Genomic DNA, 23,110 nt, shown 5'->3' on the forward strand with positions numbered 1-23,110 from the left:
TCTTTTTTGGGCGGAAGTTTAAAATGATTAAATAGACTTAAAAAACAGACCTGAAAAGTGACAAGAGTATGGTGACGTGCCAGAAAAATGGCAGAAGTCATGGGACCCACGACATCTGAAAACAGGTACCATTGTCCGTTGGATGAACAAAGATCAACGGCTTAGGGTGGATTTTGGCCCGAATGTGGGAAGTGAACACATTTGTGAGAACTTCGCTCGGAATTGAACATTTTAAATTTAATTAAATATAATTAAGTCTATAAAGCTCTTTTTCGGGCGGAAGTTTAAAATGATTAAACAGACTTAAAAAACAGACCCGAAAAGTGACACGAGTATCGTGACGTGCCCGAAAACTGGCAGAAGTCATGGGACCCACGACAACTGACAACAGGCACCATCGTCCATTGGATGAGCAAAGATCAACGGCTTAGGGTGGATTTCGGCCCGAATGTGGGAAGTGAACACATTTGTGAGAACTTTGCTCGGAATTGAAACGTTTTAAATTTAATTAAAATATAATTAAGTCTATAAAGCTCTTTTTCGAGCAGAAGTTTAAAATTATTAAACAGACTTAAAAAACAGACCCGTAAAGTCACACAAGTATGGTGACGTGCTCGAAAAATGGTAGAAGTCATGGGACCCACGACATCTGACAACAGGCACCCTCGTTCGTTGGATGAGCAAAGATCAACGGCTTAGGGTGGATTTCAGCCCGAATGTGGGAAGTGAACACATTTGTGAGAACTTCGCCCGAAATTGAACGTTTTACATTTAATGTCCTCAGAATTTATACTGAAATAATGAATGTTTTGTCCTTCGGCATCGAATAGTTATTAATAATAATTAATAAAATTACAACATGATTCTTAATGTCCTCAGAATTTATACTGAAGTAATGAATGTTTTGTCCTTCGGCATCGAATAGTTATTAATAGTAATTAATAAAATTACAACATGATTCTAGATATTTTGCCCTTTAGGTATTACTGTACTTTTCAGAGTTTTCAAAATAAGAGACTCGTAAATCATAATCGTATTTCATTTCATGGACAAATTTGTAAATCAAAGGAGATTCAGAAACAGCTACTAGATTGAGGAATGCAAGTTGCAACAAAGACTATCTGCGCCAATCTAGTGAAATAAAAATTCCGAGTAAAATCTAGAACACCTACATCCCGCCTTTTTTGCTTTTTTTAATCTCGTGGTCCAATTTGAGGGTTAGCATTTTCAGGTTTTTATCTAGCATTATTTTGAATTATTAACAATAACAACGATGGGGAAAACAGGAAGTAGTAGTTCAACAGGAAGCCAAGTGAAAAACAAAATGTACCTAACCGAACTGGTTAAAACACCAGGTTTCATTGATGAATACCATGATATTTATGACCATGCTATCCAAGGTGAAAAGCGTATCATAGATATTAGATATGCATTGTCTAGTAAGGCGGCAGATGAATGCAAGGCAAAATTTACTGTTTTCAACCCAATGTTAAAACAAAGAACATATAAAATCGCATAATGGGATGTTGGATTGGGAGGCATGGTGTTACCTGAAGTATTCCCTTGCCCTGATTTTGTCATGGTTTGCGCCGAAAATTATGATGAAGATAAAAAAGCAATTGTCAATAAAAATACAAAAGAGGAAATTTTATCCATAAACAAAGGAGAATTTGCTTGTTTGTTGAACCTAGGATTTGAAGCCCAAAACTCAAATGTCCAAATTGACCTTGGAAAGCTGGCAGGGAATTATGAGAGACTCGATCCAAGTCGAAGAGATTCATTTATCAAAGCTCTAATAAAGAGTGGTACTGGTATTGTGTTGGATCATAATCATAAGCCTCCTTATGATTCTAACATTTTTGTTCCATGGGTTGGGGATACTATTTCCTTGCTGTCGTTTTGCCTGGGATTGGAAAACGATAGGAAAGTGGGTGCAAGCCTTCTTGAAATGATTTATAATATCCATTGTGAAGGTCAGCCAGTAAGATATAATTTTATTGAGCACATTGTTCAATCCATGCAAAAACAATTACTAATGATCAAAAAAGGTTCCTGTAAGACATTTAGGTTCTCATCCTACTTGTGCTATCTCCTTCTATCCAAGTATCGTCCAATATTCAAGACCAACAAGCTTCAAATTGTGAACTATAAGATTGATGAGAAGACTGGGAAGAGAACAGAGTGTCCAATATATGAATGGACACCAAAGATAAGGATGCATGATAACAGAAAGAACTACAACCATTTTGTAGACTTCTTTTTGGCACCAATGTATGATGAATTACAAGCACTCCAATGCCTAGGTTGCTTGTGTCTTGTAGAGATTGCATTTAACTAAGAAGTCAAATAGAATTGGCTGACTGGTTCTTCATGGAAGAATTCACTGTGTTAAGGTTTTACGGATCGGCAGTAAAACCATACAAACTTCCAATACATGTGACAGAGAAGGTATTTGCATTGGAGTATGTACGGCAATTGGAGAGCACAGATAGGCACTTCCATGGTCAGCAAAAGAAGAGCATATTTCCTTCCTTGCCTATCTCATGTGGAGGGTTCACATTTGAACGAAAAGCATTCAATGTGGCACATGATTTTTTGACAATTTTTTACTTTGGTGATGAGGGTCTCTTGCAGTATGATCCAATCGGTGTAGTTCAAGCAAGGCTTAAGAAAAATGGGAACTCTTCAACGTTATGTCAACATGAAAGTAAACCATTGCTAGAAAAGCTTAGAAACGTGGACTCCTGGGATGAGGTTAAAAAAGAGATGGAGAAAATTGCAGCTGACAATAACATTTCAACAGAAGAAATTTCATCACAAATTATGGCATTGCACACACAGAGAACAACAAAGGAGGACCAGGGCATCCAAAATAGGAGGTCCTACAATTTCTACCTAAAATCTACTAATCCATCTAAGAAATCTATTCCCAAATCAATTCTGCAAGAATGTAAAGAGAGTTTTTGGACTCAAACCAAAATAAATGATTTTTGGACTATGAGGAAGAATCTCAATGAACCAAAGACCAGTGCAGAATTTGAGACCATCGACGAGGATGGAGAGTTTAGCAAATTGTGGAATATGGAGCATCCCACAACAGCATATGACAAGAGTGAAGATGATGATGAGTATGAGGTTGAGCCCACTCCAACAACTACTACAGTCCCTAAAATATTAGGTGTAGACAATGAGTCCATGAAAGAAAAATATAGCAAAGAGGCAAGCATTGTGGAAAAAATGGGTTTTGAAGGTGGTGGTCTAGGTGCCAGAGGAGAGGGCATTTGGTATCCACTTCAAGTACAACTTCCATCAGAGTCAAAATCAAAAGCTCCTCCTGTTAAACCAGTCATTGAACTTGATTCTTCAGATTCATCACGGATAGGTACTACTCATTACCCTCAGGGTCCACCTACATTTGTTTCAGGTTCAAATCCACAACCACCACCACATCATGGTATTCCCATTGGTGGTGAATCAAGTGCCACTGCCACAGGTGGGGAATCTAGGGATAGTATTCCCATTATTGTTCAGTCAAGTGACGTTGTGATTGGTGGGGTTGGCATGGGTACTACTAGTACTACTGATACTAGTTGTCTTGTTGTTGGACAAGGGCTACAACAAAATATCTCTCGCAAGAGGCCACTAGTGGTAGATACTAATACTATTCAAAATCCTATATCAAGTGCCACTGACACTACAAAACAATCATTTGCAGCTTCAAATCATACACCTAAAAAGATTATGAAAACTACACATGAAAGTGCCAGTGGGAGTGGGACAGGATCAAGAATTGTTGTTGGTAATCCTAGTCAAGCATTAGTTAAAACCACAGGAATAAGTGGAACTGGAGCCTCTGGTATTCCTATGTCACCTTTCAAACATTCAATTGCTTCAGCAAGCCCAGATTTTCAATTTCGTGATTACTATGAAAAATATGAACACACAACAAAAACAAATAAAGAAAAAAAGAAAACATTCATAGGGTTTCCCTGATTGAAGTTTTAAACGAACAGCCTGCAAGGAACAAGGTATTTCCAACATATGACCCACAGAAAGATATGATGGAGTTCATGGTTGTTATGCCCCCAGCCCCAACTAAAGATAAAAATCCACCACACAGTCAGATAGATCCCTCTGAATTTCAAGTTAGCACCCTCCAAATGGATTTTTCCAAAGTACATAATGTGGACAAAATTAGTGTGTCAAAAAGGACTAACGAAGTGGTCTACACTTCACTGCTAAAGGTGGAGAGAGAAAAAAATAAACTGGAGAAACAAATAGAAAAGTTACAGGCAGACCTGGCAAACGAAAAATAAAGGAGGAAAGCAGCAGATAACAAGTGCAATGATTTACAAAAAAGGATAAAAAATTCGAGCTTTGCAGTAGAAATTGCAGAGCAAGAGAAGATGGATGCAAGAATTGAAGGACCTGAGTGAAAAACTGGCTAAAAGCAGTAAAAAAATTGATGATGAAAAAGCCAGTTTTCAAAAATTATACAAAAGTTACGTGTTTGTTGCTGCCGAAATGAGAAAAATACAGGACCTATTGAATCGTGGGAAGGAAAAAGAAAAACATTTGCAAGAGGAAGTAGAGGAAGAAAGAAAAAAATGTGCACAAATGAAAGAAGACCTGCACAATGCAAATGATAAAATAAAAACTTTGGAGGATAGATTGAAAGATAATATGAAAAATACAACGAAGTATATACAAGAAAACATTTGGCGGCAAATAATGCAGAGGAGTGACAAGTTGTATGAATGGTTTGAATTGAATGAAAGTCTGAGAGTAATTTATATGAAAATCAAAAGGCACTATGAGAAGAGCATACATGTTTATTCAAAAGAGGATATGGCAAAAAAGATTCTGCTAGTAGTCTACAGTTCCAGTGACAGCTACTTGGCATCCAAGGGAATTAAGAGCCGCATTGATGCTACAATTTAAGACATCATCTATCATTCAAAAATGCCAGAAACTAAGGGAAACATCAGAAGTTATGGAAAATTGTGGAAAAAAGATATTTAAGCTGCAAGAAAAGAAAAATAATTTGATTAAACTTGGTTTTCCTAAGACCGTTGACCCATCAAATAAATTCATTGGAAAAGAAGCTTACAAAAAAAGCATGGAGATAAAAATGAAGTCTGATTTAGACTTGCTTCCTAAGGACACAACTCCCCAAAGCTTTCTGGAATTCATCCAACTATTTACAACTCTAAATTCGGTATTGGATGAAACAGTGATGTCAAGTCAATCATCTAAATATGAAATGTTGACGAAGTTGCAGTTGACTTTCCATCGTTTACAAAATATTGACCTTCCATCAGACGAAGAGTGGAGCACCCTACAAAAACTGGCACAGAAATCTTAAGAATCATAGGATGTATTGCACAATTTTCTTCTTTTACTCTTAATTTCAAGGTTTTATGTTTTTTCTGTTTGGAATTTGGCATTGCTTGAAATAACTCTGTTTTGTGAATAGGAAAAAACCAGCACTCGCTATTGCTATTTTGCTAATCCAGCCTATGAATCTATGATGCACAGTGCAAAACTTCAGCCAGTAAATTTGTATTCTCAAATTCTCCCTTGCTTTAACATTTATGCATTTCTCTATTTCTGATTACTAGGATTTAGGCACTGCTATTATCTATATTTAATTTGTCATGGTGTGAATTAATATTTAATTTTGAACTGTTTTTTGAACAAGAGACATCAAACATGTAGCAAATGTTAAATTGCTAATACGGCCTGTGATGGTCATATAAATTTGTGCTAAGTTTGTGATTTTGATGTTGAGTCTTCACATGTTGCAAACTTGCAATTCGACTTGAAGCTATTGCTGTTCCCTTGTTTTTTATAAAAGGGAATTCAGGGTCATTTGCAAAGGGTTCTGAAACTTTGTATTCACTTTTGCATGGACATAGGAGAATCAAACAGGAGTTGTTGTTGCTCTCTTGTTTCTATAAAAGGGAATTCAGGGTCATTTGCAAATGGTTTTGAAACTTTGTATTCACTTTTGCAATTTGCATGGAGAATCACACAGATTGGTGTATTACTATTGAGTGAATTGATCATATGGCTATATTTTGAAAGAATTAATGAAAATCTAAGTTCTCGACATGTGTATTACTATTGAATGAATTGTATCATATGGTTCTGAAATGTATTACACAGATTTGAGACTCAAACATGTCTAAATAAACAATAAACATCTCTGTATCAATAAACACATTATGGTCTTTTTTTTATTATGCTATTTTAAATCTGGAAATAGAAAGTTGAAAAATACAATTACAAATCAATATTAAATTCTAATTGCAAAAAGTAATATGTTTTTGTAATATGAATGATGAGATACAGTAATAAGATTAATAAATACCAATCTCTTATAGTTGCCATTCATCCTCATCAAATTCAGAGCTTTCTTGATTCTTGTATGTGGTTTCTTCACTCTGAGTCTGCATACCTTCGCTGAACTACATCTCAATGCTACCAGTAGGTCCAGTACATGAGTCAATAGTTCCACTGGCACTTTGGTTTGAAGTGTTGCCCAAACCTCTTCTTTCACATTTGGACCTCCAAATTTGCAGTGCCCTATCGTAAGGAAAAGTGTAGACATCATACCTAGATGTATAGAGCCTCAAGCAATTTTCCAAATTTTTGTCTAGTTTGTTTCTTAGCTTTGATTTTAGGAACCCCAAAGCACTGAAAACTCTCTCATCTTCCACCGAACCCAATATCATGGTAAGACATAAATCAGCAAGCTTCAAATATTCTGGCATTGAATCACGCAACGCTGAGTTCTCAGCTATAGTTTTCCAAATCCTTGTTACTGATCCCTCTTCGCGAGGGTTCTCCATTTTGCCATATTGTTCTCTCATAGTGTATGCAAAACGAGATGATTGCTCTCGAAGATGAGTTTCGTCTAATATTCCATTTATAGTTACTCCATTCAATTCTCTAGATATGCAAAATTGTTTTATCAAAATCAGTAGCTTACTTCGAAAATCAGATGCAATGTTGAGGCTCCAATAATGAGGAAACACAATAGACATGGCTTCGAGAAGGTTGCCAGGAGGGAATTTCTTCTAATTTGTGAGGAAAGATCATACGCAATTTTCTTCACAGAAGTAGTTACAGTTTCAACAATCTTGTCGAAATCTTCCCTTGTAACTCTTGCTAGTTGTTTCCTGGGGCGCTTTCCTAGTTCCTCGAGGTCGACCATGGCATAGAAGTGCATTGGTATCTCAACTCCCCGTACATTGGCACATACCTCCCCGTCTGCACCGATTTGTAAAAAGTTATCAGGATTGTTCAAATCTATGTGTCCGCCACTTAACAAATTTTTCATCAGATAGTGTTGGTTGATTTCGATAGAGATTGTCGAGGGTCATGCATGTCATCTTACGCAGTGTAGCATATTCTGCAATATACAGAGCTCTTTTTTGGGCAACCTTCATAATATTCCTCATTTCCTCTAGCATGGGCAGAAGAGCTGCTAAAGTTAAGAGTGTCTCTAAATTACTTAACCTCCGAAAAAGGTCAGGAAATTTTGGTTGATCCGATTCGTCGCGAGTTGTGTGAAATAGTCCAATCAAGGATGGATATTCTGAAAACACTCGATGCGTTGGACCATCCAAAGAGATCCATCTAATATCATTATCCTTGAGAAGCTCGTTCCCATCAGTTATTCCATCAGCAAAGTGTTGAAATTCCATAAATCACTTGGGACTTCAACAGAAATGTGAGTAGAGCTCTCTGATTAAAATTTCAATTTTTTTAACCGAAGCAAACTTGCTCACATTTCCAAAAGATAGATTCATTCTGTGAGTCATGCAGTGAATTGCAGTAATGTACGGTGCAAATGAAGTTTCAATCTTTGTACAAAGACCGTTCCTGTGACCTTGCATTACTGAAGCTCCATCTTCTCCAACACAAACCAATTTTTTGGCTACCGTCATGTCATCCATACCTCCATATTCAATTAAACTTCTCTTTACTAGTTGAAATAAATTTTCCGCTGTCACACTCTCCTTCATTTTAGCAACAGATAGTAGATGAGGTTGGCGGGTATGATTCTCTACAGTATAAACATGCATGCATACCCATGAAGTATTGTCTACTGTCGTAACTTCGTCTAAAGAAAATGCAATAAAGTTTGACTCTCTTATTTTTTCCTTTACATCTTCTTTTTCAACCTCAGCAAGACAACAAAAACAATGCTTAACTGAACAGCTTTTCCCAGTTGTTCTATTTGCATTGCTTTTCCAAAACTAGCTTCAATAGAACCTTTAACTTCAGCAGGCTTCGTTTGTATTTTCTCATGAAAATAATACTCTTCGGCATTCCTCACATGCTTACATTCCTCCTTTGTTTTCCATCTTATCACTGATTTTTCAACCCCGTCTATCATTTGTTTTTCATAAACTTTACCCATATGCTTTTCTATGGTGTCAAATTTTAGCTGCAACCTAATTTCCTTGTTATGTTTCCAAGTGCAAATCTTACACCTGCATTCTATTGGAGGCTCGCCTTCAATTGGATTCTCAATTGGTTCAATTAATGGATACTTTGATACCCAATTAATTTGAAAATTCCTCACTGACATATCCCACTTCCGATCCTTCTTTGATTGTGGTTCACCCTTTTTTGATATGGCTTTTCTTTTCCCCTTCCGTGCATTATCATCAATGGCATTATCACCCAAGTCGATTATATCATTCAAGCTAACTTGGGCATCTACCAGATAATCTTCTTCAAGATCATCCTAATCTGAGATATCAGGTTCGCCGTCATCTTCAACATGCGGTGTAGGTGGCGAATTTTGTACTTGTACTTGTGATGATGTGCCTTCCTGATTTTCACCACAATCTTTTCCAATGCCAAAGTACAAAGACAACATTCTGCTTTTTGTTGGCCTCTCATGGCCTTCCCCACATTCAAGTTTCCTACCCCTCTTTCTGTTCGACATCTCCAACGAAATAAAGGCTGCCAAAAAAATATCAATTTGTTGAAGAAGCAATAATAGACTATAATCTATAATATTTGTTTCATTGGCCCTACAACCTACAATCTAGATGTCTGGGGTCTCAATGTCCCCCCTGAGTCCTAACTACTTGGCACTGACGGGTCGTCACTGAATAAAAATGAACTCAACAATGCAAACAAATATAGATAAATTTAGAATAATATTATAACACTTCAAAAATATGATCGCTCACCTTTAGGTCACTAGCAGTCGCCAATGCAGTCAACAACAATGATTTTCCTTGGTCTGAAACTTTGCTATTGATCAGAATTCAGAGCCTAGAACCCACCAGATTGTGTTGAGATAGATCTGATCTTTGCATGTATTTATACCAATCCTTATATGGCGAATTCCGTGGGAATTTTATATGGTATACAAATATTTGATGAATCCCGCGTAACTATAACACGACATGTAATTTTCAAGGCAATTATAGGTCGTCCAAATACGACTTATGTAATTTTCGAGGCGATTATAGGTTGTCCAAATAATTGGCAAATACAATATAGTTGGCGAAAGTTGGGGTGAATGGAGACACGCGTCGGCAAGATGTCGGGCGAATTGGGTCCTCCTAGCTAACAAATCTTCACATGCCTATAGGCGAATTATGGTCGTCTATTAAGGCAACCTCAAAGATTGTAGGTGAAAAAATTAAATTTATTGTGTGTCCACCGTATATTGTATTGGCGAAATCATCGCATAGAAACATTTAATTGCATAAAACATATGGCGATCGGGTCGTGACTTTGATGGAAATTGATAATGTTCTGGCGACATGGCCACCCCCAATCGGTACAAAATATTCGCCATTTCCCAAGTCGCCGACATGAAAAATTCGCCATTGGCGAATATTCGCCACTAAAGTAATCTCTGATCCAGATTAATCATTTAAGAAACAAAATGGACAAAGAAATAAAAATATGGATGAAGCTCATCTGCTTCGAAAATGAAGCTTGGCATATAACGAATTTAATGTTCTGATACCAAATTGAGCTGGCCTGCCATATTGAAAAAAGGATGGGCAAAAAATATAAGCCTGTAAAAAAAACAGTTCTCAAAAAAGGCAGAATTTTCTGGAAATTTCAATAGCTTTTAACTACTTTTAATAAGTTCAAAGACATACAACTGAATTATAAAAACAAAAAAATGTTAGTTCAAAATGAGAAATGAAACTAACATGACGATGGGGTTAATAAAATGTTTAGCATATGTACAAAAATATAAGTCTACATCATGCATTTCATTCTATAGAAGATCAATGTCACAAATTCTGGCATTGATGGATAGAATTACAGAATTCACTAAATCATGCATGGATTCCATAAACGAATAATCAGCAAGGTCTATTTTCCCTCCAAGAGTTTTTTTTATTGTCCTCGGACTTCTGATAAATCTGGATGATGAAAATCTGGTAAAAATAAATGTTGTTTCACATGTCCCAATGATTGCTTACTGTTCTTTTAATATGTTCCATATTCATGTTTAGGGGGCTGAGCTGTACTGATAAAGAGCATGGCCCACTGCAACAAAGTGGATGATAGTCCAACCAATATGCAGCAAGATTGCAGTGTAATTATTATGGGGTACAATCAAGAATGGCCTATGTTTATCCAAAGAATGTGATAGCTAAATTTCCTCAGCAAAAAAGCTATATGGACCATATTCATTGTAAACACTGCTTTGAACCAATCAAGGGTGGTGTTCTCACTAGTACTATTTTTTTCAAACATATACATTTGATATTAAATTAGAAATCAATATAAAATGGCATTTAAAATTGGTCGATGACCTGTACATATCATTAAATTCCTACCACACATTTTCATCTGTACTGTATAATGTATACCCTACAACATTGTAACTTATTTAATATTTGATAAAATAATAAAGGAGAATGAAATACAATAAGCAAACATTAACATTTCTTTTAAAAAATCAGAAGATTCAATGAAAGCCTATATCTAGTAAATTTAGATCAATCTAAAGTCAACTTCAAAAAGTATGATAGTCAAGAAGTTTTGGCCCAAAACAAACATATATAACAGAAGACAAGCAGGCTTACCCTTCCAAAGCTTTCTCCATCTCTTGGATTCGCTTCTCAGAGGACAAGAGGGATTCCCTTGCACCAACTAAATTATCAATACTAGACCTTAGAACCTCAAAATCGTGCCTCACCCTGCAGAGCTCCTGCTCATTTTCTGTTGCACGCTGTCTTTGTCTTGAAGTCTCCTGTTCCATATCTTCAAGCTTCTGCTGCATTTCCTTGAGGACACCACTAGTACCCTTGGCAACCTTCTCCATTTCTTCTACTCGAGCCCACATGCTCTCTATCTGTAGTGCCTTTTTTTTCACTTGATCCTGACTAGCACTAGCTTTTTTCTTCTCCAAAACAATCTCTGTCTCAGCTATAATAGTTCTTTTGAGAAGCACCTCCATCACGTCAGTCACTAGCATCACAGTTGTCGCTATTCGTTCCGTGTACTCTTCATCACTTTGTTCTTTAGATCCTACCAACTCCTCTTTAGCCTTTGAAACGGAGTTCTCCTCAGTTTCTTTGGCCTTGGAGCTTTCAAACAGAGAAAGATTAACATCCTTACACCACTCAGACATGGGGACACCCTTTTTATCAACAAATCCCACACCTTCTTGACATTTAATACCACAAGAAATGTATCCAAAACGTGGCATAGACATAATCCTTGCTTTGGACTTCAAATATGATAGCAAACTATCTGCAGTCTTGACACGTTGACGGAGAAGATCAACTTCCTTCTTCTGTCTCTTCTCAGCATTCAAAAGGCATTCTTTGACAATCAACAATTCTGATTCTAAAAGGTCCTCTCGATTCTGTCTCCGGGTAAACTCCCCCTGCCAAATATCCTCCATCTGGCTAATTTGGGCCTTTAATAACTTTTTCTCAATATCTTCACTCATTTTGATTTGGTTACCCTTACAAAGTTTTCAAAACAGGACACTATATATGACAGTTTAGCCTGAATCACCACAAAAATGATATCAGGCACTACCAGGCAACTGCTGTGATGGCTGAATTACATGTAAAAGTTACAAACAGACATTTCATTCCCACAGAATTGATTTAAATGAAAGGTGTCATTGCATTCTATGACTTCAAAATCAACAGTAGAGTTACAAAAGATACTCGATGGAGAAATATTGGTTTTGCAGTAACATATGAACCTATGACACATTTACCATTTTTCTAAATTCTCATTGTGAAATTACCACCTTACAATCATATTTCTTTATTGAACTTACTATATTCTTCAATTTACATAGAACTGTCCAGAAAAAAAATAGAGAAGGGTAATGCTCATTGATGTGAAATAGAGGTTTTCCAACAAACTGGGTTCAATTTAAGCTAAAGGGGACCACTAAAAATATCCGAGTAAACTCCCCCTGCCAAATATCCACCATCTGGCTAATTTGTGCCTTTAAAAACTTTATCTAAATATCTTCACTCATTTTGATTCGGTTACCCTTACAAAGTTTTCAAAACAGTACTCGAATATGACAGTTTGGCCTGAATTACCACAAAAATGATATCAGATACTACCAGGCAACTGTTCTGGTGGTTGAATTACATGTAAAAATTACAGACATTTCATTCCCACAGAATTGATTTAAATGAAAGGTGTAGTTGCATTCTGACTTCAAAATCACCAGTAGAGTTACAAAGGATGGTCGGTGGAGAAATATTGGTTCTGCAGGTAACATATTAACTCATGACACATTTACCATTTTTCTCATTTCTCATTGTGAAATTACCACCTCTACAATCATATTTCTTGTATTGAACTTAATATATTCTTCAATTTGAATAGAACTGTGCAGAAAAAAATAGAGATGGGTAATGCTGATTGATGTCAAATAGAGGATTTCCAACAAACTGGGTCCAATATAAGCTGAAGGGGGGGCCCAAAAATATCAAGATTTTGCTAATTAACAAAATTCTCTTTTGCTAGTCAGCAAGATGGCTTCAGAACAAATAAAAACCCTGTAATGTGTATAATAGACTTTAGCGTTTGCTATTTTACATCTGTTATCCTTACAATGTGTGATTGATTGGGATGTAATAGTTACGGTTTACCAGATATCATTTATACACCACTGATAAAAAGATTCAAAACAAGCACAAACATTATGAAAATAATGATGTGCTCAAGAGAAAAGAGAATTTGTCAAATATCAAATTTTCAGAACCATCAGAAAGGCTTCAAAATGATACACAAATAACATAACACACAAAACTATATTTTAATATATGTGGTGTTTCTGCAGTGTATTGTATCATAGAGTGATTTATCATGATTCAACTGCATGGCTTTGAGTCAACCTTGATCAACCCATTGAGAATAACAACAAAAATGAGAAAATTATGAAGCATAAAATTTCCACTTAAGGTCTAGCTTAATTCATTAAAGCACTGAAGAGCGAATACTGCGAAGTGAAATAACAAGAACGCCAAGCGTTGGGGCATCACAATTCATAAGCTATTTTGTCCATCTCCTCTGTCCATCATTAGCAAACATCAAATTCAGCACCGTACACTTGGCTGATTAACCACTAGAAAATCAATTTTGTTCTAACATTCTCTAACCATTCTTAGAGAAGGGGTGTTTGGTAATGCATGTACTCAATAATTTTACCAGGTCAATGAGGTTCATGTGCAGCTGTTACAAAAAAATATGGTTTTTTATATACAACAGCAGATTAACATGGCACCATGCATATTAGGAATTTTTTTCACCTCTAAGAGCATATAATATTTGGCAGTTCTCTACTTTTCTTGTTAAGTATGCTCCAATAATGATCTCTCTCTCTCTCTCTCTATATATATATATAATCATGATTTTTAACAGACAACAGCGGATTAACATGTTACCATGCATATTAGGAATTTTTTCACCTCTAAGAGCATATAATAATTGGCAGTTCTCTACTTTTCTTGTGTGTGTGTGTGTGTGTATATAATCATGATTTTTTACAGACAACAGCGGATTAACATGTCACCATGCATATTAGGAGTTTTTTTCACCTCTAAGAGCATATAATATGTTGCAGTCATCTACTTTCTTGTTAAGTATGCTCCAATAACGATCGAGAATCTCTCTCTCTCTCTCTCTCTCTCTCTCTCTCTGTGTATGTATGTATGTATATACACACAAACACAGACAGGGAGCAAGGAGGGGTAGAGGAAGAGGTAGAGAGAGATGATATTGGTCTATTTATAATTTTAAATTTTTTAAAATTTTGTTATTCATTTTATTTTTAACTTCTTACAAAGGGTTCAAATTAGATTTCATTATCTCTTAATCCTGAATATTGGAGTATGTTCCCGTACAAGTAACTTCACATTTTATATTAGCATTCCCTTAATATCATGAATAATTCTATACTAAGTTACTGGTTCCAGTATGGGTGCAGGTGTGGGTACAAGAATCTGGTATGAAAGTATGACAAAAAAATATCAATGGGTAAAGGTACAAGAATATGTGTGTGCGCGCACGGGCATGTGGGTGTTCAAAATTATAAATTATTAAAATAGTAACACTCATAATGGCCAATAAATAGAATACTTAAATACCTCATTCATAGTTTGCGAAAATGAAAATACTCAAGTCTTTATATGCCATTACACAATAAAAATTCAAAATTACCATCAATATATATTTTTTCTTGATTTTATGTGAATTGTAAATTTGTTATAATTTAGAAAAATTAAAATAGATATATATTTTTTATTATAAAACAAATCTATTATTAGAGTTCTTCAAAGATATACTTATCATTATATTAAATTTTCAGATAGATTACAATACATCAAACATATGCTTATCACTATATTAAATTTTTAGATAGAATACATGTTTCATTTACATGTGGACACATCATCCACAATTTGAAACCATGTCTGTATAATATGGGTGAGAAACCAAAAATATGGTGTGGTCAACTAGAAAACAAAGGAGAAAGGGAGTAATTGACATAAAAACATATATACAATATAAGTAACGTGAGAAAGTGTTACTCCCCATCGGTGGTCACGCCACTTTTTCCAACTTCTCATTTTCTCTTTTACTCTATGTGGGGCAGTTGCTCCACTTCATCTTCATCCCTTGTGTTTTTGACCTCCGCAAGATCACACCCTAATTAAGAAGTGGCGTCAAGGGGAAAGTTGAGTAGAGTCTTGGCTCCTTTAATTCTGAAAGCGGCAAGGTCAAATGCCTCTATAGTGGCAAATGTACCAAGCCAAGTGCAAGCTCCATGTCTGGTGGAGTCCCTTACCTCTGCTGTGAATTTCTCCCACAGCCTACAACACACTCCTCAGTACCTTGGGTGTACTCAGGAACGAAATAGCAACAAACCAAGACCTACACCAGACCCACACAAATATGAGAGGCAAAAGTGAAGGACCCAATATCACAGATTTTATAGGATATTAAGATATATTTTTATCAAACTTTGTCAACCCCATACACAAATTTTCGTATTAGGCCAAGTTCTTAACCAGAAGGCACGTGCTTCTTGTTATTGAGTCAATCCTTAAGCATAAAACTTGTCATGTCATTTATCATCGGTAAGTCATTTTATGGTCTTGTTCCTAATAAGTGATAATATCATTGTAGTAACTTTTACGCTAACTAATCTCAATCCAAGGGGGTCCAAGAAACAACACTCTAGATGAGGACCTAGATGTGTTGTGTGCATGCAGAAGCAATATGGGGACAGGGTTTAGACAAATAAGACTATGAGAACAAGAACAAAATATTTTATTAATCTAAACATTCTATATATGGAATACTATCAAGGGAGATGTATGGATTTATATTTTCTCCTATTGATGCATGTTAATTGCCTATGACAATGTTTAATGTTTGTCTATCTGTTGACGTGTATTTTGTACACCATCATACACAGAATAAAATACCTAAAGGCATCTTATCCTCTCTTGAATAAAGTCTCTAACTGCTGAAGATTCGCATGAAGGATCAGTTAGGATGACTCCAATGTTCTGGTTAGTAGGGTCTCTACGTGTGGATAAGCACCAGCGGTATGATGTGATTTGTTGTGTCCTCAAGGGGCCTTACACTCCGAAAGTCTTACTAAACTAAAGAAGGTTTCAAAAAATAACAAAAGGATAGGGTTTGCAAGAGGTCTAATCTAATCTAACCCTAAAAATGACTTCATGTGGACAAGACTTGGCCAGATTCTACCAACTTCAATTTTGCCATAAAATAACAACTTAATTGAAATTGATGCGATCTTCTAAGGTAGCAAATGATTTTCAACGCATCAAAGATCAAAGACACTACCACGAAGGTACATATCCAAGATACAATAATGATTGAAGGTTAAGTGATTCAAATATCTCCAGTCGACCACGCAAGGCGTTCCTACAATCAGCAAGAAGCTAGTGGTTTGGATTACGAATCCTACCAACGATCAAGTCTCACACTATGTCCTTCAAATTAACACACTACTTTGATTGAGCAAGATTCAAATGAATTGAACAACCATGAAGATAACCAAGAAAGTTGCAACAAAACACCATAACTTCAATATTTCATTGATTTCAAAGTCATCATGTACAACAATTGTTTGAATTCCTTTCCTCAAACTCAATCTTGCTACAAAAGTAAAATTGCTTCTAACTCTAATCTCTCTAATACATCAATAATCTAATCTTCTTCTCACATCTAACATATCAAAATGAAATGAAATGAGGGTATAAATAGCATCCTCAATTACAATGAATGGTCCAGATCAAAAGCAGATCAATGGTCAAGATCATGACACCTAAACCCTAATTAGGGTTTGTTACAAATAGCCTCCTTTTATTGCACAACATTGAATGCATAGCCAATTATAAATTTGGCACGAAAATCTAGGAGACATAGACCAATGACAATTAAGGTGCCATGTCATCTATAACAACCTCTCATCTAGAATCTTATTCCCTTTCCAATGCTCTTTTTTAGCATATGCAATGAATCTTGGTACGATTCCCTCGATCTCAGCAATTGGAATCTCGGGAAGATTCTTCATTCTTTCTTCCAAGTGGATGACCTGATCAAATGCATCTAGAAGAGCTGCGTCCCATGTGAGTTCAAATTCCTTGGTCTTTTCAATCAGGAGCATGGTAGCAAACATCTGGTCCTGTTGCTCATCTGTGATATTGGCGTCCTTGCAAAAGATGACCTTGATCCTATCTTCCAATTCCTGCAAATCCACATCTGTCTCGACCTCGATCCTCCTGCCAAGAATGGTACGAAGTACCTCAAATACTCTATCCTGGATCGGGTTGATCATCTCCTCAACATGACTGCATCTAGTACTGATGTCCTCGAAGAGAACTTCCTTCATCTGGAGTAAGGTGGACCACTGAAGTAAACTGTGAGGTCCTCCATCCATAATCTTTTCCTGTGCTAGGACCTTCCTCGATGTTTGTCTAATTACCTTCAAGACAGGAATGATAACATCTTTGGTATGAGCGAATGCGGCTACCGTTATCATCAAATTGTGGATGATCTCAAGAACCTGAATAGCCCTATGAATAGTCTTCATCATCCTTGTTGCAAATTCTACGGCAACTGTATGAGATTTATCCATCCAAGTACTCATACGCTGGACCATACTCCTGAATCTCTCTGCCTCACCAATTGATTGAAGGGGAAGTGCCTGTATGGGTGATCTTGCTGGATCCTGACGTCCTAAAGGCTGATTGAGATGGCTGAAATATGTTCTCCATGCACCGACCTCCCTCTCAAGCCTTCTACTCTTCTCCATTTCTTCCCTAAGCTTGTCCTTCAATGCCTCAAAGGAATCCGTGGCATCATCTAATGTCTGCTCGGCTGTGGATGGACCTAGCTCAAATGTCTCTATATCATATTCCTCTGCTAAGATCTCACCTTCATACTTGTCTACTGCCGGTGTAGCTATCTGCAATTTTCTGGATCCAGTCTCATCTCTAATCATCTTGGACATCTTAGTAGCCTTTCTTTTCTCTGTCACTTCCTGGGAATGTCCAACAAGGCTCTCTAAATCAATCACATTGTCCTCGTCCTCGATCACAATCACCTTCGTTAATCTTTCCTTCAACCAATCTGGGATGGCTGATCTTGTCTCTCTAACCTGTATCTCCTTATGCAATATTTCTTCTTCTCTGTGAGGAGATGTTACCTCGTCATTGTTCTTGTCTTCATGTAGCTCATAATCTTGGAGAGATCCATCAGGTGATCCTTGCGGTGCCTGTCCCTCTTCCTGCCTATCATCTTGTACCATCGACTCCATAGACTCTTCCACTTCAAGTGTCCTTTTCTCTTGTCGAGAAGATGTGCCGGATGAACGATCTCGGTTGGCCTCTTGTTTCTTCTTGGAAGATTCTCTCTTTCCAGGTCTCTCTTTCCTCTTCGAGCCTCTTGGATGGAGATCGCCTTCACTTGCACTTCGAAGGTTACCTTCATTTGCATTTCTGGGATTAGGATTACCTTCGCTTACACTAGCTCCACCCTCGACTGGTTTCTCTTCCAAAGTGAAAGTCATAGCTATGCCCTGCTCTCTCAACTTCTGATGCTGCACATCAACCCATCTGCGAGTACAAGACAAGACTGGAGCCATCAAAGCATCCAGATCCACGACCTCGGGCTCATTCCAATCTAACCTTACTGATTTGCTTTCTCGATCGTAGGATGACTGGAGATGTCTGCCACTGTCTTGTGCTTGGTCGGCCACTCTGTAAATCTTGCACTTCCTGATGAAATCCAAAGGCAATCTAGAATGCATCTTTCTTTTCACTTCAAGATCGTCTAAGAGATTCATCATAAAATCTTCTATCTGAAACTCATGCTTAAACTTCCTACCGACTGTCTCCTCTATATATCCATGTGGATCAAAGCTTTCTCTCAAGGCAAAGAATGAAAAGGAATACAAAGCTAACTCCTTCTCTGCGTTATCCATGGCTACAGCATTAGGACATACCTCAACTGAATTGCCCAATATGATAGGTACCGGGACTCCATTTCCATGTCTGTGTCTGAATGCCTTCGCATAGGCTGCCAACTGTCTTGTTACTTCAAGTAACACTATTCTGTCTGTCGGATATCTTGGCAACATGTATGGAGGTGAAGAACATCCATGTACTCTGATATAAGTAAACTTCGGAAATTGAATAAACCAAGCACCATACCTCTTTATTAATTCCTGTGCATCCTTAGATAACCTGTTGTGAATCCCACCTTGCAACGTCCTTGTGATGTTCATCGTGAAGGTATCATTAACTAATTTGTAGTTGCTTCCTGGCGGATGATGCAAGTGGACATAGGAATCACAAACTCTGACCTCGCCGGGTCCTCTTCCAATCACTCCTCTGTGAGGTAGTCCTGCGTACTCGAAGCTCCTGATCAAGGCATAGATGACGTATGAACTCATGTGGAAGGACTTGGTAGCTTTGAGTCTCCTCAACTATACGTCCAAGCAATGGCTAATCATTCTAGCCCAATGAATTGTTCCTTTACCCTGAACTATCACCTGGATGAAGTAGAACATCCACTTTTCAAAGTAAAAAGCTTGAGGGGCTCCTGTGACTCGGTTGAGCATTGTAATCAAATCTTTGTACTCCTCCTGGAAATCAATCCTGTGTGGTGTGTTCGGTACCTTGCTCAGGCGAGGACGACTCTTGAGTAACCAGTTTTTGTTAATGATGCTTAGGCAAGCATCTGGATCATCTTCGTACATTGACCTGGCTCCTTCTATGCTTTTGTAAATCATATCTCTGTGCTCTGGAAGATGGAAAGCCTCACTTATAGCCTCCTCTGAAAGATACGCCAAAGTGTTTCCTTCCTTGGACACGATCGTTCTGGATTGAGGATCATAATGACGAGCACACTCGATCATCAACTCATGACACTGTACTGCTGGAGGGAAGCCGGCCGCCTTAATGATGCCACTTTCAATTATCCTCCAGGCGACGGGTGATGGCTTGCCAATGTAAGGGACATCTCGAAACTTCTTCGTGCTGAAGTTGCCCAAGTTAGTATCTCCAATGTTGCTCCATTTAGACACGATCTTGGTCTCCACTTCTTCGGTCTTTTGATCTTCCTTCATGAGAGCTGGACGACTGGTGGATGCCCCCGCCTTCGGTGTCGCCATACCTACACAACATTTCATAATAAGTAACTAGATATTGCAATGCATAACATAGATTAGATTATTTTTAGGAAACTTCATGATAAGTCTTTGAGTTATCATTTCCTAAATAACGATCGAGCAACTGGAATTCAAAATTCAAAATTCAAAATTTAAGCTATGACGATCAACGCTCAAAATCAAAACAATAAATCAATATCGCCATACCTTTCTTGAGAGCTAACACTAAAAATGCAAAATAGAGGAATTCGCCTAGGCAAAATTAACGTTAGAAGCCTTCAACGTGATCTTCAAACAAACGTCCTTCTTATCAACTTCGCCACCCTTGGAGTCTTTGACGTATTCTTCAATGTCTTTCGCCTTAATTCAAACTTCACGTTCGCACTCCTTAGATGATGTTTACGCCTTCCTTTGATGAAATTCGCACCTTGAACACCACTCGCACCTCCTCTTGAATGATAATTTCGCACCACCTTTGGATACTCCAAATCGCATATGAAATGATAAAATGACGATGTGAAAATGAAATCTTTCACCTCCCTTTTATAAGCGCTTATACCACAATTACCTTGAGGCCGACTTGTATAAAATATAGCAATTAAAAAACAATTTTAAATAAAAAACAAGGCCGACTTCCATAAACCAAGCGCTCCATTTGATTTTAATTAATTAATAATTAATTATTAAATGCCATCGTTTATTAATTAATAAATTCGATTTTTTACAAGGCAAAAATAATTAATTTAATATTTGGCGCAAATTTTAAATGCTAATTTAATTGAATCTTTAAATTTATCGAATTTTAGCATTTAAATAAATTCAAAAAATGCTTGTTAGCGCCAAAATTTGAAGAAGTGGGAAGATTCAAACCTCACGCTCTGGTCCCTGACTGAGGGACAGGAGCGAAATTTCAATTTAGCCTAGATTCTTGCACTTTTGACGTTCAACATCTCTACCTTCACGTTGGAATTGGCATTTTTACTAGGAATTTCAAACTTGAGTGACTTGACCTTGCAAATGAGTGCCTCTAAATGTGATATCGCCCTGGTCCCTTGGAGAGGGATAGGAGCGATCCTTATGTTTTTACTTGAAATTCTCCGTTCTTGATATCAACTCCACGTTCATTACCTTTCAAGCAACGTTTCAAACCCTTTGCAACTTTGTTTTGTCATGATCTTCGAAGGAATCAAGTGTTTTAGCACATATCGCCCTGGTCCCTTGGAGAGGGACAGGAGCGATCCTGGTGTTTCCCTTTGATCTTGCTTTTTAAATCTCAAATCTCCATCATAAGGCGAACAATAATGTTATTTCTTCATTCCATGCTTGTCTCACTTGACTTCTACAAGGCATATTTGATGTTGGGAGGATTATCACCCTGGTCCCTTGGTGAGGGACAGGAGCGATCCTTGTGCTCTAATCAACATTCTTTGTAGTTAACCTTTAACTTCTCGCTCATTGCCTTCCAAACGACTATCTTGATCTTGTGCGATCCTGCCTTGTCTTGATTTTGAAGGAAACGAGTGTTTTAATAAAAATCGCTTTGGTCCTTGTCCAAAGGACAGGAGCGATATAGCTTCCTTGTTCAAATTGGTATTCATTTGACGTTTAAAACCTTTGTGTATCATCTTCTTAAGATGCCTTAGACCCTTTACCACCTCGCATAACCTTGACTTAACGTGATTTTTGAGAGATTTGGCCAATATAGTCAATATCGCTCTGGTCCCTGCGTGAGGGACAGGAGCGAACTTCGAGGTTTTGAGCTTGTCTTTGCTTCTATTGACTTGCAATTACTTTCATCGTGCAAAATAAAGTCCCTTTGATCTCCTTGGATACTTGATGCTTGGTAATCCCTCAAAATTTAGAGCCTCATGAGGATTTCGCTCTGGTCCCTCTCTGAGGGACAGGAGCGAACTTGAGTGTCTTGGTGCAAATCCTTCATTTTAGTGGTCTTTGTAACTTCGTTCTTGATTGAGACACCTTAAAACATCCTTGCCACCTTGTACTTCGTTCTTGGAGTGTCCCGAACTTAGGTAGAAAGCAAAATAATCATCACTTCGCCCTGGTCCCTGACTGAGGGACAGGAGCGAACTTAGTCTTGTGGGCTTCATCTCGCTTTGCTAACCTCAAAATTTATCTTCAACGGTCTTGTTATACTTCGTTTCACTCATCCATGCCTTGGAATTCGTTGTAACTTGGCAAGAAAATCATCTAAGACAACAATCGCTCTGGTCCCTGACTGAGGGACAGGAGCGAACTTGGGCATTTGGGTCCCTTGTTGGTGTTTGGTAATCTTCAATTTGTCTTCAACGGGTTCAATTCACCTCCTTTCTTGCCTTCAATCCTAAAACTTGCTTGATCCTTGCCCAGAACATGCCCTATGAAGGATTTCGCTCTGGTCCCTGGGAGAGGGACGGGAGCTACAATGGATTTCGCCCTGGTCCCTGACTGAGGGATAGGAGCGATTTTGCATATTTGGTCCACTTTCTTCATGTTTGTGCCTTCAAATTATATTCAATTGGTAAAATGCATCTCCTTGGACCTCTTCAAATCGTCAAGTTGTTAAAATCCTGCAAGGACAAAGCAATATTTGATTTTGAGCTCCGGTCCTTCACTGAGGGACAGGAGCGATTTTGCTTCCTGAGGCATTTCTGTGTTCACGAAATTCTTCAATTTATATTCAACGGAAAGATCACGCCTTTCTTTACTACTTCCATTCGAAAAATCATCTTGATCCTGCAGGGACAGTAAGATTTTTGAAAACGAGCTCCGGTCCTTCACTGAGGGACAGGAGCGATTTTGCTCCTACAGGCCAAAATATCATGATTTCACAAGTTTAACCACTTCACAAGGCAAAAACAAATCATTCCCCATGCCCGGGATCAAGTATCAAAAAACTCAAAATTTGGTCAAAATTACTTAACT

At 37.5% G+C, this 23,110-nt stretch overlaps 1 protein-coding gene across 2 annotated transcripts in view; it reads right to left on the minus strand.

Annotated features, from left to right (window-relative positions):
* The window catches only part of LOC131060227 (uncharacterized), a 64,001-nt gene that overhangs the window by 17,497 nt on the left and 23,394 nt on the right, over positions 1-23,110 (minus strand). For both annotated transcript variants that reach the window (XM_057993395.1, XM_057993396.2), the window contains one exon: positions 11,085-12,015. In XM_057993395.1, coding sequence (XP_057849378.1) covers positions 11,085-11,956 — 872 coding nt within the window. In that variant the 5' untranslated portion in view covers positions 11,957-12,015. The remainder of the gene's footprint in view (positions 1-11,084; positions 12,016-23,110) is intronic.

The sequence above is a fragment of the Cryptomeria japonica genome, chromosome 9 (genome assembly GCF_030272615.1).
Source record: "Cryptomeria japonica chromosome 9, Sugi_1.0, whole genome shotgun sequence".
NCBI lineage: Eukaryota > Viridiplantae > Streptophyta > Pinopsida > Cupressales > Cupressaceae > Cryptomeria > Cryptomeria japonica.